Source organism: Perna viridis, chromosome 3, assembly GCF_037379345.1.
Source record: "Perna viridis isolate PV_CMFRI_1.1 ecotype Kerala chromosome 3, ASM3737934v1, whole genome shotgun sequence".
In the NCBI taxonomy this organism is placed as follows: Eukaryota; Metazoa; Mollusca; class Bivalvia; order Mytilida; family Mytilidae; genus Perna; species Perna viridis.
Window position 1 is genome coordinate 7,344,353 of NC_142447.1, and position 15,878 is coordinate 7,360,230.

General features: G+C 33.6%; 1 protein-coding gene across 1 annotated transcript; it reads right to left on the reverse strand.

Moving 5' to 3' along the window:
• Positions 1 to 1,006: 1,006 nt before the first annotated feature.
• LOC148620848 (uncharacterized) lies at positions 1,007 to 9,152 on the reverse strand. The gene is made up of 5 exons (XM_088574684.1): positions 8,450 to 9,152; positions 7,272 to 7,430; positions 6,049 to 6,172; positions 3,153 to 3,335; positions 1,007 to 1,575 (listed from the first exon to the last, which is right to left on the reverse strand). Exons 1-5 carry the CDS (start codon positions 9,124 to 9,126, stop codon positions 1,384 to 1,386), a joined length of 1,335 nt encoding a protein of 444 aa, XP_088430810.1. The 5' UTR covers positions 9,127 to 9,152; the 3' UTR covers positions 1,007 to 1,383.
• Positions 9,153 to 15,878: the final 6,726 nt, after the last annotated feature.

Sequence of the window (15,878 nt, forward strand, 5' to 3'; positions counted from 1 at the left end):
AAGTAATATAAGGTTGACAAACACGTTAACAAATGTGTATCTCATCAGACAGTTTAGGCGTTCCATATGAATCGATATATTGTCTGTTGCCATGGCAACGAAAAACTGAAAATTTCATGGATCCCAAAATCCACTTTTTTTCACACGGCCATAAGTTTTTTATTTATTGAACAAATTTAATGAAAGTTAGTAATACAGTGCGTATCATGTAGACCTCGGAATCCAAGCTAAAATTCTGACGAAAAGTCTCCATTTTCAAAATGGCTGCCTTAGGTCACAATCTAGGGCATTGCCTTATCTCAACAGCATGAATAGCTACAAATTTGAAAATAGTTTGTCAAAGAAGTTGAATAGGCATAACAATTCAGTAATAAAATTGGGAACGGTTGCCGGGGCGACATTCGCATTATTTTAAATCTCCTGTCATAAAAATTATTGAAAGTGTCCACCCTTTTTCTCAAAAGTGGTCCGATTGAGATAAAACTTTTTAAGAAGTTAGAACTACTCTTCGAAAGATGCAACCTCAAATGGCCGCCGGACTAAAGATACCCATCTTTTTTACACCAGTAATTGGAACATCATACATCTCAAAAACCACTGACCAGAATTTGACGAAACTTGGTGTATAAAGTAAACTCAATAGTCCAAACCAAATCTGGAAAAAAATCGCGTGCATCTAGGCGGCCATTTTCAAAATGGCCACCAACGCAGTCGAAAATTCAAATTTGTCCGATTTCAATGAAAATTGATATCCAAGTTCTTTTAGCCGTCCTGATTATTAACTGAGACTCAATTGGAAATTTGAGCGGCGGGTCTGCCTCAATTTTCAAAATAGCCGCCACTGTGCTTGAAAATTCAAAGTTGTCAGATTTTGTCAGGTTCTTTTGGATGCCCCAATTAGCGGCTCAATCGATAATCGCCACTGCGATGGAAAACTTAAATTTATTCCGTTTTGATGAAATTTGATATCCAGGCTCTTTACACTGCCTCGATTAATAATAAGCAGTTCAATTGACAATATATTTCTCAAAAGACAGATCAGGAAACGGGAGGCGACTTCTACACATATTGTGGAAACGTAAATTTTAATTCTATTTATGATGTATCCCTTCAATGAATATTGAACTTGAAAATTGGTTTCTATAAAACCTGAAAATCCGTAAAGAACTCTGTGAATAAAAACTCATTCCGGATTTTCAGTAAAATTACACTATCAAAATGAAAGGATTTTTCATACCATGTTTCACCAACTGCCTGATTTTTAGAGAGACTGATACTTAAACCCTAAAACTTTCAAAATAAACATGCAAACCACTAAATTAACTGATTTTTTAAAGTGCAGAAATCACCTTTTTCTGTAATCAAAATAGAAGGAAATAAGATCTATTTTTTCATGCACACAAATTTCATCAACTTCTCAAAATCCAAGAATGTTTCCACTAACTGTTTTCTATCCTCTTTTCTCAAGATATTATATTGTTTACTGTATGTCATGACTGCTCCTTTTTCACATAGATTTCCACTGCACAAATGTTCAAAGTACCCATCATCTGGTATAAAAGATGTTAATGTTACCTGAAAAATGAAAGAAAGTGGGCATGTTATGGGATATTAATTTAATTTTCATTTGTGGGGGGATGTGCTTAAAAACAACTTTTTGTGTTTAATCTGATCAAACTGAAATTCAACCTAAACTGTATTACACGAAACTCAATAACTATACAAAGTTTGAAAAAGATCCTTCAATATCTTCTAAAGTTAACATCTGGGAACCATCGAAGGACAAACAGATGGACAGACATGCAATATCATGGAGGGTATCACATAATATGTGGACCAATCGTGTGGCAGGGTATAAAAAGAGACTTCTTTTGTGACATATTCTGACACTCTGGGACTTCATTAAAGGAATACATATACAAAAGAAATGTCAAGATAAACAATTCTAATGTGAACCACGATGCATCTTATTGTAACAGATAATTTCACTATGACGGGGCTGTCAAGCTTTCAAGATCTGAATGCATTATTCTCACATGAATTCCAAGAGACATGACTGACCAGCTTTGATTCTTAGTTCATTAATAATGTAGGAATGTCACTAATATTTTAAGTTTTTTACAAAAAAGAGTTTATCTTGACCTTGATGGGGGCTCTGTATGAGTTAGTTCCCCTTATCTACATGTAACAGTGCCTGAACAGAATTCTTTCTATAAAGACAGTCATGACAGTAATACAAACTTTGAATGTGAGAGAGAAGGAAAGACCAGGGCTTAATAATAATCTCAATATCAGATTTTCTTAAAAATTTCAAGGATTTGAGGAAAATATAATTTGAGTATTTTTTTTTTTTTTTTTTTTTTTTATAAAACTGGGCCCAGGTCTATTCCAATGGCCAACTTGGTCAATAGACATACGAATAAAGAATCACCTGACAAAAGATACTCTTTAAAATACTTAAATATTATAAATTTCCAAAAAGGTTTCTTGTTTAAATATAAACCCTAAATTTATTCAAAAAGGATCCATAAAATCATCTGACATATTATATTATACATGTACATTGTCAATATATTACAGACACAAGGTAGCCCAATAAAATTATCTAGACCAAAGTGTAACTCAGTTCTATTTAAAAATTTATAGGACCAACTGGTCCATATTATACATGCAGTCTTCTTGCATAAAGGTTTTCCATAACGGCTGATAACTAACATGGATGTGAAACAGCTGTATTGGACGATTAAATCCCTTAACTGGACAGCTAAATCCTGTTTAAGCACACTTTTGTATTTTGTGTCGTATTTAGGCTAATATTTGAACGTTTGTCAATTAATTGATTTCAAACCAAAGTTTCATGAAACATATGCCATATTATACTTTTCAAATGTAGTTTACTATGAAGTGCTTGTGTGGAATAAAAGAAGCGTAAAAACTTTAAATAATGATGTTTATTAATTTGAAAGCTAGGAAGTTCATATAATTTCCTAGGGACCCATATATAAAGTAATGTGGATCAGAAGATATATCTAAGGAAATGAGCAACATGTACCATCCATTGATTAAAGCAGAGGATGTAATAACTCAGGCATCCTAGCCCATGACCATAAGTCATACATCTTATAACTGAAATTATGCAAATCAGTATTTACATTTGTTCCCTGTACAATGAATCCATACATTCCACGACTTCCAAATGCAGAGTTAGACAAAGTACACAAAAACTGTCCACAATGTTGTCCTTTTAAGGAAGATCCAATGTGTTTGGCATGATTACATGTACTTCCTAAATATTTGTCTTCTTCTTTGTCTTCATCTTGACTACATGACTTGACCTGAGAAAGTAAACCATGCAGTTATAATAATAATCTTACTGTAAGAAGTTTTTTATTCAGTAGGATTATTGTGACAGATACATTAACCTCATTATATCCATAATTAATTATATATATACTAATATATATTAATAAATATGTAATTTCATATTGGCCCTGTTATAGGTTTGAGGTCTGTCATATTGGTCGGGGCGGTTGTATTGGTCCCGAGGCATCACTGAGGGTCAATACGGCTGTTGAGGCCAATTTGATTGACCAAAACCTATAACAGGGCCAATATGAAATTACATATTTATTGACAATTATATTGACCAACTCAACTAGATGATTCGTAGAACAGTTGTTTTCGTGTTTTACTAAGATCATGTAGGTTTATTTACATTAGTCTTAAACATCCTTTTTGTATAAAATGAAAGATTTTTTTTGTGTTTCTGCAGCTTTTAGTCCTGGTGATCAAAGTTTTTGAAATTAAAATTCTAACTCAAAATGGCGATGTCAAACGACTGGAGGTTATGATGCCCTATTGGCCCTGGTTTGTTCCATATTGGTCCTCTTTTTTTCATATTGGCCCCCTATAGATGCCCAGTTTGAATTCATATCAATTGGTCAGTTTTTGACATATTTTAACATATTTTGGGTAGATGGTTGATAATATATGTTAATAAATATGTAATTTCACATTGGCCCTGTTATAGGTTAGAGGTCGGTCATATTGGTTGAAGCGGTCATATTGATCCTGAGGCATGGCTGAGGGCCAATACGACTGTCGGGGCTAATAAGATTGACTGAAAAACCTAATGTGAAAGCATATGTATTGATAATATTCTAACCATATCCTAAATAAACTTGGCTAATAAAAGTATCAATGCATGGCCTTTTCCATATTTGCCTTGTAACATGCCCAAAGTATTAATAATGGCCAAGGATGACTATAATGGACCAAGGCAACGCCTATATAGAAAAGGCCATACATTAATACTATATTATTATGTACAGTAAATCTATCATTATCATTTATACATGTACATATTGTACATTTGTACAAACATGTACTTTTTAATACATGTAATAGGATAAATGTGATAGATACATGTAAATTGTACATTTACTATTATACCAAGTAATTAGTGCATACTAATTCCAATCTAATTAGCATATGGCTTTTTTATGCATTATGATTAGTTGTTCAACTTTCACGACCTAAGCAAAGACAGTTTTTACAACAGTGTAAGCTCCATGTACATATCGTAAACAACATGTCTACCATCGCTTTGACAAAAGATAGTCATAAAAAAAAAAATATTTTAATAAACACGTATTTCAGATAGCTTGTTTTTTCCTGAATTTATGGATGTGCAAAATTAAACCTTCACTCATAAACCTGACACAGAAGTCCTTTGGACTTTCATTTGTTATGTAAGTGAATATTCTGAATTTACACTTCGATAAATACTAGAAAAACAATGTTATCATTTATACATACTAGTAATTACATGTACATGTACTTTAGTTGAAATTTATCTGTAATTTCTAATGATACAGGTATGACATTACAGGTACATGTATTGTTTAAATGTACTGGTAAACAGTTGTTCTTAAAGGGCATAATGCAAAATGTGCTACATAATTATTAATAAGAAATGACTGAATCCCACAACTCCAAAATTAAAAAAAAAATGCTTCACTAAACGCAGCTTTTTATGACCGCAGAAGTCGAACCCTGAACAGTAGGGGCAAGTATGGACACAACATTCATGCTTGATACAGCTTTGTATTTTTGTTACAATTAGATATTTGACAACAGGATAAGAGTTTAACCAGAATCAAAATGGTGACTTTTGGTCCCTCATTCCTAAATGGTGACTTTTGGTCCTTCATTCCTAAATGATGACTTTTGGTCCCTCATTCCTAAATGGTTCCTGTGAAAACCATCAAAACCATTATCCACCTTCCTTTCCAAGTATTGCACCTTGTCGTACATTTTCAAAGTGACCCATTGCTTTTTTCTAAAATAATCATCCAGGTATCTAAAACAAAAATGGTTTCTGGTCTCCTATTCTTACCTGGCTCAAGTCACCACCCTATCAATCTCAGTCTTTCATTTGTGGAATAGCACATTGTAGTAAAACTTATATGAGAACCATTCACATTAACTTAATTTATTGTCTAAAGAAAAATGCTCGTTTTGGGCCCCTTATTCCAAAAGTTTTCAGTCTTAACCCCCAAAAATATACTAGTCTTCCTTTGGTGGTACGGTACTTTGAAATACAAGAGACCCGTTCACTAGAATTAAAAAATGTAAGTTATTGTTGAAACACAAGAGATCCGTTCACTTGAATTAAAAATGTAAGTTGTTGTCTGGACTATCACAATCCAAGTCTCACAATAATGGTACAGAATATTGTGGAACAAGATCATAGACATTTCTACGCTTTTACTGGATTTACATGGTACATGTACATGTAATACTTTGTGAAATGTTTGTTTTTGGCCCATTTTTTTTAGTCTAATTTTAACACCTTTTCAGAGTCCTTCAATTTTTCATTTGAATAATCCCTTAAAAATCATGACATATGAAACCTGATAGGCTTATCAAAAAGGTCAAGTGAACAAAAAGTAGAGTGTGGTGAGATCCTACATGCAGTGACTGAATGAAACAATGGATAGGTCTAATTTTACTTAAATTGATAAAAGGATACTACTTTTAGCTTACCTTTATCACAGCGAATATTTTGTCATCATCATTTGAAGAAGAATGGCATATAACTGCATCTGGTATGACAAAGAAGTCCTTATTGTCAATGGACAAGGAATATTTATCAACATTTGAACCACTCCTAAAACAATGATTCAGAGAGTACAGGTTAATACACACGTGTATGTGGTCCTTCAGTAATGAGTCACTCGTTATGGGTGGTTTAAACTACATGTATTTCTCCACTCAAGATGGTAAAATAAAGATTTTGGATCTCCTGTACTTGGCGACTGCAATACTGGTATAAAAAAAATTGTTCCAGTATTGTATACCAGTATTGTGATTAAATAAAAAAATGATTACTTATATACCTATAGTATTGTAGTAAGAATAGTCATGAGTATTGTGAAAATTTAACTCATGTACTGTTTTGTCATTACCCATTTCTACACAGGTTTAACTTTTATTGATGAAGCAATGTTGACTTTGATATGAAAGAGTGCAAAAACTGTTGTATGATATCTATTTTGTACATGTTAGAGGAAAATTGAGTACTGTTTTAATGAAAGCACAAATCAAAGCACATTTTAGAACAAATCAAAATATCATGATAAAATTACATATTAAGGTGATGATACACAGCTACTGTCATTAGTGTGTGTCTTAAATCTTCAATGATCTAAGTCTTCAGTGGACCCTGTTGTTGTAGTAGTTTGACTAGGTCTATTTTCTTTGATCTTTTCAAGGTCTTTTTCCCCAGGGACATGGCAATTTACTCAATAGTAAAGAAGGGATATGGCAACTAGCATATAAATTGATGACACAAAATCCCTTAAAGCAAAAGAAGAGTGCTTTTATTACCATTCTTCATCACTTTTGCTTTTAAACAGTTGATGGCATGAACCAATCCAATCCAATACACTATATATAAAACCTATGTGATATCATATTTCCATTATTAAAATACAACATGCTATCTTGACTACATAGACTTCACCATAGCAACATGGCGGAGCACCATAAACAAAGAATGAGCTCTGTGCATCATAGGCATAGCTAAAAATCATATTAGCTTATTGTATTGTGGGTAAAAGTTTTTTTTTTTTTTTGATTGACCCCATATTTCTATCAGTGGCCTCCTCTGGTAAGCTGCTTGGGCCATGATGATCCCCAGTGAAAAATTTCTAGATTGAACACTGATGATTCCAATGATATAAACGTACAATGTTACATGTACTCACACAATATTCAAGCCAAATATTCTTGCAAACGAAACAAAAAGCTCTAGGTACATTCCTTCTGTCAGTTCCTTCTGTGTAGATCTTTTACATTTTCTATGCATGTATAACAGCTGCCACATGAAACTTTTCAAACTTTTGCAGAGTTCTCTATCACATATTCTACAAAAAAAAAGAATGAGAGTGAAACTACATGTACATGTACACTTCTGTCAACACAAATTTAAATTTCTCCACTCTCTACAGTGTAGATATGAGTGGAGTCACAGTGTCTCCACTTTTCACAGTGGAGTCACCATTTCAAAAGTTGTTTGTAGTTTACTATTCCTGTCTGTATAACAAGGCATACATTGAAATTAATGGTTCTAGCAGACTAATAAAATTTCTCAGTTATAGAGAGAACAAAAATATTGAGAAGTAATGAAATGTCCAATTTTATCCTGGTTTTTACTTTTGTGGAGTCACAGTGGAGGACTGTGAAGACCGGAGAATTCGACATTTTGGTTGACAGTAGTGTATATGTAAATGATTAAAAATCACTGATCAATACAAAAAATGTACACAAACATGTTCATTGGAGTGCATAATGATCTTAACACACTAGAAAAGGGGGATGGTACAAAATGTACATGTACAATTACATGTATATTAAAATATATTATTCTGTACTCCAATGTTCAACAGTGTCTTGTTTTAATGTATATGTAGTGTTACAAATGTACTTTAATACTGTATTTGAATTGATTTGAGAGGTACAATTATACATTTGTACAAAATGTACATGTACATGCTACTGAGCTTTATGGTACAATGTACATGTACATGCATACATGAATATTTTTATTTCTAAGGCAAAGTCAATACAGGTAGCTTTGTTACCTGCTACATGTACATGTACCAGGAAGACAAAAATAGGGTACTAAGGTACAAAATGTCTATTTGTTCAAGAAGGAAGGGAAATCATTTTACTTTTCAAAAACAGTTTAAACTGAGTTCATGGGGAAACAATCTTTAACAGTGCTTGGGCCAAAATGGCCATAAAATGTTTAGGGTCGGTAAATGCTGGAATCAGATACATGTACATGTATTTTATAATTTTTTGCCTGATTGTATATATTTTACACCTCTGTCTCAGTATTGGGAAAGGTTCAAATAGTATGTTGCTGATCAATGCTCTTAACCTTTTGAGAAGTTGTTGTTTATGAACAGACTGAGCTACATAGGTGTCAATCCATTGACATTCTTCAAATATCTGGTTCAATTCAAGTACTTTATCATCAGAAATATGACTAATATGACAGCTGTCAATGTCAAACACTCTCAGAAATGCATGTTGAAAACATTCATATTTTTCTTTATCTATTTCACGGCCTTTCAGATAGAATTTTAACACTTCAGAGCAATGTTCATTTTCAATGAAGTGAAAAATACTCTTCGTAAATACACAATCTACTGTTACATGATTTAAAAATTTTAAGTTGAATTTGATAGGCAAAACTATATTCGTCCACTCAGACGTATTTTTCTGAAGGATGTTTAATAGAAAAGGACTGTCCGTATCTTTTCGAGTTAAACGGGAAGTTTGAGACGAATCACTGCTGTCTGTAGCACACAAGTCGATCACGCCAGAGCCAGAGGTGCTGTCTGTTTCACACAAGTCAATAACGCCCGAGCCAGGGGCAGATTTGCGACATACTATCTTTACAATTCTTCTACGCTTTTTGACTGTATTGTTTTCGGTAGTACTATTATCATTAAGGGGATCTTTATTTTCAGAATCAGAAGAGCTCCTCTTTAAACCACTTGAAGAATCAGGTGTAGCTAGTTCTTTTTTCAAGTCTTTGTTGGGTGACGCCATTTTTGTTTTTTTTAGGCAAGCAGTCATTTCGCACTATATATATTTCGCACCATGTTATAATGTACATGAAAACTTCAATAGAGCTTAGGCGGAACCGTGGGGGGGGGGGGGGGCATATGCTCTAAAAAATGTCACTTTAAGGATCACCCCGTATCATAACTTAAAAAACATGTAGCAAATGAAATGACAGCAGTGATAAATATTTTTCAATTTATAAGATTTTAAGAGTTTTTGGAGAGTTCTATGGCAAGCCAAAGTGGACAAAAATGCCTATTTATAAATATTTATAAATAATTATAAATATTTGTAAATTAATCATAAATATCTATGATTCATTTATTAACATTTATAATTCATTCATAAATATTTATAATGATGATGTTATTTATAAATATTTATAATGCAATTATAAATATTTATAAATGAAATATAAATATTAATAATTGTCTTATATTCATAAATATTTATAATTCATTTATTAATATTTATAATTCAATGATAAATATTTATAACTATTTACAAATATTTATAATTATTCACAAATATTTATAAATAGGCATTTTTGTCCATTTTGGATTGAAACATAAATGTTCATAATTGATTTATTAATATTTATAATTCATTTATAAATATTTAAAATTGCCATATTTATTAATAAATATAATTCAATTATAGATATTAATAAATGAGTTATAAATATTTATAATTGAATTATAAATATTTATAATTATTTATAAATATTAATAAATAGGCATTTTTGTCCACTTCGGCTTGCCGTAGAGTTCTCAGTATCATACGAAATACGTTTGCGTAAACGGACCAACAAGACGACATTTAATGCTTTCACATATTCATTTTAGGCTTTTTGTGATAAGTCCAAATATTTGGAAACCCACAGCGAAAAAAAATATGGAGTTATTTTATTTTGTACCTTATCCATAGATACTATTGAATTTTACATAAAAATAAGACCAATGCATATCTGAACCTTCATTTCCTCCATATATTTGTCAGTGTCTGCAATATATATATCTCATGGCATGTATGTTTTCAATTTTCTTCTAATTTCTGAAAGACAAACGGCAGAATTTTCACGTTATTTTTTTTCTTCAAAATTTCAAATAAAAACTTCTGAGTAGGGGGTCTGAAGGAGAGGCATTAGGGTGACCGGAAACATTCTTTTAGGCCTTAACGATTGGTCTATTTATTACTCCAGTAGTGCTAGAGATTGTCTGGCTAGCTTTTTTTCTGACTTTGCTTGTCGTATGAAAGAACGGACTTCCAACCTCTTACATCAATTGTCTATCTATCTATCTATCTATCTAAAAAGTTTCTAAACAAAAGTTAATGTTGTGAAGTGCTGAATGTACAAACACGTTATGTTGGTTTTTCTAAAAAGTTTCTATACAAAAGTTAATGTTGTGAAGTGCTGAATGTACACACACGTTATGTTGGTTTTGAAACCAAATGATACTGGCAGTGTCTCTTGATATATTTTATATAGCTGCAAAACAGTTTTTGTCCAAGGAAAAAAAATCAGGCTACAAATGTATGTGACTATTTAGAATTAGATAAAATTGTTTGGTACAAGATTTAGTTGAAATATTGATTTAGAAATGTTAATTGTGGGTCACCTTCATTACCGATGGGTTTAGTCTTGAAGTCCTTTATATACCGGTATTGTATTTGTGTTGCATAAGAATTTCGAATGTTTTTCGTTGAGTACATGACTGTAAGTGAGAAAGGATCCTTTTTCCATTATGTAGTTTTATTCTCCTTTGCTAGAAAATTGTTTAACTAGGACTAATATAAAAACAAAGACATTATAGATGTAAATTATTAGCAAATCATACATGTACACTACTAATTTGGTCTTAAGGTTGAAAAATGGTGCTGACAGCGACGTCATCGTCGGCGGCGTCCGTGTCGTTATCGTCCATATTCACTTGATTTTCGTGCGATGTCTTCATGGTTATGATTGATCAATTGTTATTAAATTTTGATATGATTTTACTAACTATTAATTAATGATTGCTCCTATTTATTTTTTTTAGTTTATGGCCCGACTACCATTTTAAAGTTATTAACATGACATAGCAAGTTCAAGAGTAATCAAGGGAACGAAGGTTATAGCGGTAATCAAAAGTATAATCCAGGGACAAAGACCAGACATGGAAAACAGACATACACAACAAAGAACATAAAGTAACTAAAATCATACATACGAAGTAACAAAAGTGAATGAGCAACTCGGACTCCACTAAAAACTAAGAGCATGGACCAGGTGCACCGGTAGGGTACGCGTCCTCTGCTTTTCTAGAAACACCCGCCGAGTTGATCATAAAAAGTAAAGTCCGGGGTAGACAAACGAGGAAAGGAAAACTATGACCCGTTGAATAAATCAGTTTTCATGGTGCTGATGGATACATCATAACGATCCACGAATTCATGATGACGACCATAAAACTTCTGTAGTGATGACTTCAATCTTACAGCAACATAACCCTGTTCCAGAAGCCTATTTGTTAGAGTTCTAGCGCGATACAAAAAGTCTGCGTAGTTTCGGCAAGCTCTGGCATAACGTATGAGTTGTGATATGAACACTCCATACGCAGGAGCCGAAGGAATGTTGCCACAGATGAAACACATCAATGCAAGTACATCTTCAAGGAAGAATATGTATATGACATGTCTTATGATTGTGGCAAGTCATTGTGGAATTTGTTCCCCATTTACTGATATCAGTAGATATTTAGTAACACATGTTCAGATATATTTATGAATATGTGCATAATTCAGTTATTGATTTCAGCAAATGGAGGCGTTTTCTGGACAATGCAAACGCGTTCACCCTACCGGTGCACCCGAGCCATGCTCTCAGTTTTAAGTGGAGTCCGAGTTTCTCATATACTTTTGTTACTTTGTGTGTATTATTTTAGTTAATGTTCATTGTTGTGTTTGTCTGTTTTCCATGTCTGGTCTTTGTCCCTGGATTACATTCCATTGATTTCCGCTAGAATCTTGGTTCCATTGGTTACTCTTGATCAAGACAAAACGTATGTATGTTCAAATTTGCTTTTTTTGGCAATACCAGTCTGCGTCCATACTTGCCCCTTGGGCAACACCAGTCTGTGTACACACTTATTTATTGTAGTAAAAAAGAAATAAGTTTTTCTTCAACAATGTATTTTTGAAGTTTAAATACATAAATATTTTCATCAAAGTTAGAATATCTGACCCATACAATGACAAGTTTATTCCCTACTTGCGGAGCTCGGGATGCAGCTAAGTTTTATCCTGTTTTTGCAGAGTTACCTCCCGTAAGAGCAGGTATAATTTCGAAGTCTCTCTAATCGATGTTCGGATTCGGGTGCAGAAAAAAGAGGTAACTCGAATGAAAATGGAATCCCCAGGTACGAGAACACAATTAATTCCCCTTGGCCTTATTTCCTTCGACCATTGGACATGCGAGTCATGCAATGTACCACTGATACTAAATATGCTATAACTTATATATTTTCCAACTAATCATGATGAAACTTTGTACTTGAAGTCAAAAAAGGTTCATCTTGACATGAGTGCAGTTTTTATTCAAATTGGGCACATTTATTTATCTAATAGGTACGAGAACACAATTAATTCCCCTTCGTTTTCGTTGTATACGAATATAGTTCCAACTTTGGTAGTAGGTACCTTCCACATTTTTTTCATATTTTTACTGGAAACTTATTTGCTGAAGTTTTGCCTCTAATTGGTAGAAAATAGGTTAAAATTACATGGGATTTTTTTTCATTAATCAATTCTGACTAAAAGTTGTGATTTGGTTCAGTGGAAGAAGGTTAAAATTTAGGACTTTTAACTCAGTTCATTTGTCATGTTTACCCCATCTCCGAATTATATGTATTAATTTCAGAAAATGAGGTAAAATTTTCTACAATTTATATAAAAAATCCTGTTTGTACATATCTTTAGGCCAGAGAAGTTTTATTCAGTTTGCGCCGGTGGAATTTTTTTAATCTGCTCAAATGTGTATATTGAAATGCACTTGAAAATTAATTGCGGTCTCGTGCCCCCAGCAGACAAACACAACGGTGTTTCTAAAATTTACAGGGTGTTTCATTTTGTTGGTAAGTTACACAAGGATGATTTTCATTTGTATCTCGGGTAAAGAAAATTTATGGCAGGGTCAGTAGAACGAGAAATTCCTTTGTGACTTTCGAGATTTTCTCAAGTATCGTCGATATCGGATGGAAAACCTTACGTGTCCCGAATAGACACTTGCTCCAAAGGGAGATAAATGTTGACAAAATGTTGGTCCGCAAGTCGGAAATAACGATAGGATAATGAAGTGTATTTAAGTTAAAGTACGAAGCTGGTCATACTTATGACACTGAAAAAGAAAATGATAGGTTGATTCGACATGATCACATGAACAGTTTGGAGAATCTACAAGATTTCGCATGAACAGATGCTCGTTAAGGGAGCTGCTGTTCATGCGAAGCCTTGCATGTAGAATCTGTCCTTCCCTTGTCCATGTATGATAATATTTTGGACATGTATTTTTATGTGTCTCAAGTTTTCTCTTAAATATGCTTAATGAACCAGACAGTCATGTTTCCAATGGCACTTGGTTCCCTTGATTACTCTTTCACACCACTGGGTCGATACTTCTGCTGGTGGATTTTGTCCCCGAGGGTATCATCAACCCAGTAATACATTTTTTTTTAAAATTAATGGTTTAAACAAGAGGAATGAAAGGGTTTTAATGAGATGAATGAAAGCAAAACTGGCTCGGACGTCGCCCAGTATAAAAAGGTCCGAACCTGACAGCAGATCGGACACTCTGTTGTAAGCATGTGGTGTCCCCAGATCGGAATCTTAGCACACTCACATCTGGTATGGAAAGTGCCCCGGCCAATTCAACTAAAAGTACCCAATCACACGTTCAGTCTGCAGACCATCTATTCCAGTACAAAAATTCTGACTATTTTAAAATTATCAAAGCATGTTCCATCACTTTAAACGATATATTTGACTACAACGATGACGAACCACATTGTACCATATCAAAATGTGGTATTAAAAATTGCAAAACATGCAACATTCTTATAACCGACCCTTACTTCTCCAGTTCCCTTACAAACAAAGCCTTCTATACAAGAAGTCACGATGACTTAAGTTGCAATTCATCAAACTTAATATATGGATTAGAATGCAACTTATGTGGTTTAATATATGTCGGAGAACTGCAAGATCGATTAAATAAAAGAATTTGCGGTCATCATTCGGGAATTAACACCACCAAATTCCCGACAGTTTATCAACACTTTAATCAACAAGATCATTCAATCCTCTCCATGAAAGTTCGTATTTTAGAAAAAAAATTACCATCCTACGAACAGTCCAGTTCTAAGTAAAAACTATCGTAGGGAAAGAGAGGAGTACTGGATACGCAGACTATGTACTGCAATACCTTACGGATGCAATGACAACATCAAAAATATCCGAAACCTTTCAAGCCAATATAACAATAGCATAAATGTGATGAATTTATTTGACAAAAATCCAAGACGGAAAAGGAATCATGGCCATCGCCACTATACATCACCTAAGTTACATGATGTCTCCATAGATCGTCTCCTTCCTTTCATACAAAAACCTCTTGGACTTCATCACATTAGAACCAAACTTAATTCTATACCTCTCACTCTACTATACTCCCTTTACAAAACAAGTCTTGACACTCCTGTTTCTGACCCCACCTCATCATTATACAGACTTGTTGCCATCATTTTGGATATTGGTTTCCACAGACTCTTTAAACTAGTTTGTGTGAAAAGTCAAGATGAAGAAAAACGATCATTTCTTCCACTACTGTTTGTCAACAAAGGTATAGATGCAATTAATTTGGCTAACATCCTCCATCACAAAAACCTTACCAACAAATTCCCCCATATTTCAAAAAGAAATCCATACCAATTATTTCATATTCCTATACTTCACCCATCGCATCCAAAATTTTCAATTATAAAAGGCTATTGCAGAACCTCGAGATTGAGGACTTCAAGGCTAAACCACCTGACTGTTCTTGCAAAACCTCTCCATTCAAAGATGGCCCTTCTGGTCACGTCGTTACAGGAGATTTAACCATTATCGAAAACTAATCTCTGCGTAATATCCTCTCTAAAGTCCCAAGTACCGTGAACCACGCTCCATAAATTGGAATTATAACTTTAAAGTTCTTATGGATGCCGTCGAGGACTATGCAAGAAAATGGATGAAACGAGAAGAAGACATTGATTCTCTGTCAGAGTGGTTAAAGGCCGTGAGGTCTTTAATTTTGAAACGAATGAAAGTTTTAAGTAGGTCAATGAGTGCCAAGGCTACATCAGTTTTCAAAGACTCCGATGTAGCAAAAACATTGTCTACTATACATGACAAATATGTTGTCGTGCCAGCAGACAAAGCCCAAAACAACATTGTTTTTGTCTGCAAAACGTTTTATATCCAATGTTTATTATCAGAGGTAGACGTAGAAAATAGTAGCAGTGATAAGACATATACTGCTACCACTCTCTCCAAAGAAGAGATTGTGGAAAACCATAAATCTGTGCTATCCTCTTTTGGTCTCTCTACCAAGGACGATGATTGTGATTTACCGTCTATGTACTAGATTCCTAAACTTCACAAGAATCCATACAAACAACGTTTCGTAGCTGGATCAGCAAAATGTACCACCAAACCTCTTTCAA

Bases quoted from the DNA above. Each gene is read 5' to 3' on its own strand.
- LOC148620848 (XM_088574684.1), bottom strand. From the start codon at position 9,126: ATGGCGTCACCCAACAAAGACTTGAAAAAAGAACTAGCTACACCTGAT. The intron at 7,431-8,449 runs GTTAAGAGCATT...TTTTTTTTGTAG, and splicing joins AAACAACAACTTCTCAAAAG to AATATGTGATAGAGAACTCT. The intron at 3,336-6,048 runs GTAAGCTAAAAG...TTACTTTCTCAG, and splicing joins AAATATTCGCTGTGATAAAG to GTCAAGTCATGTAGTCAAGA.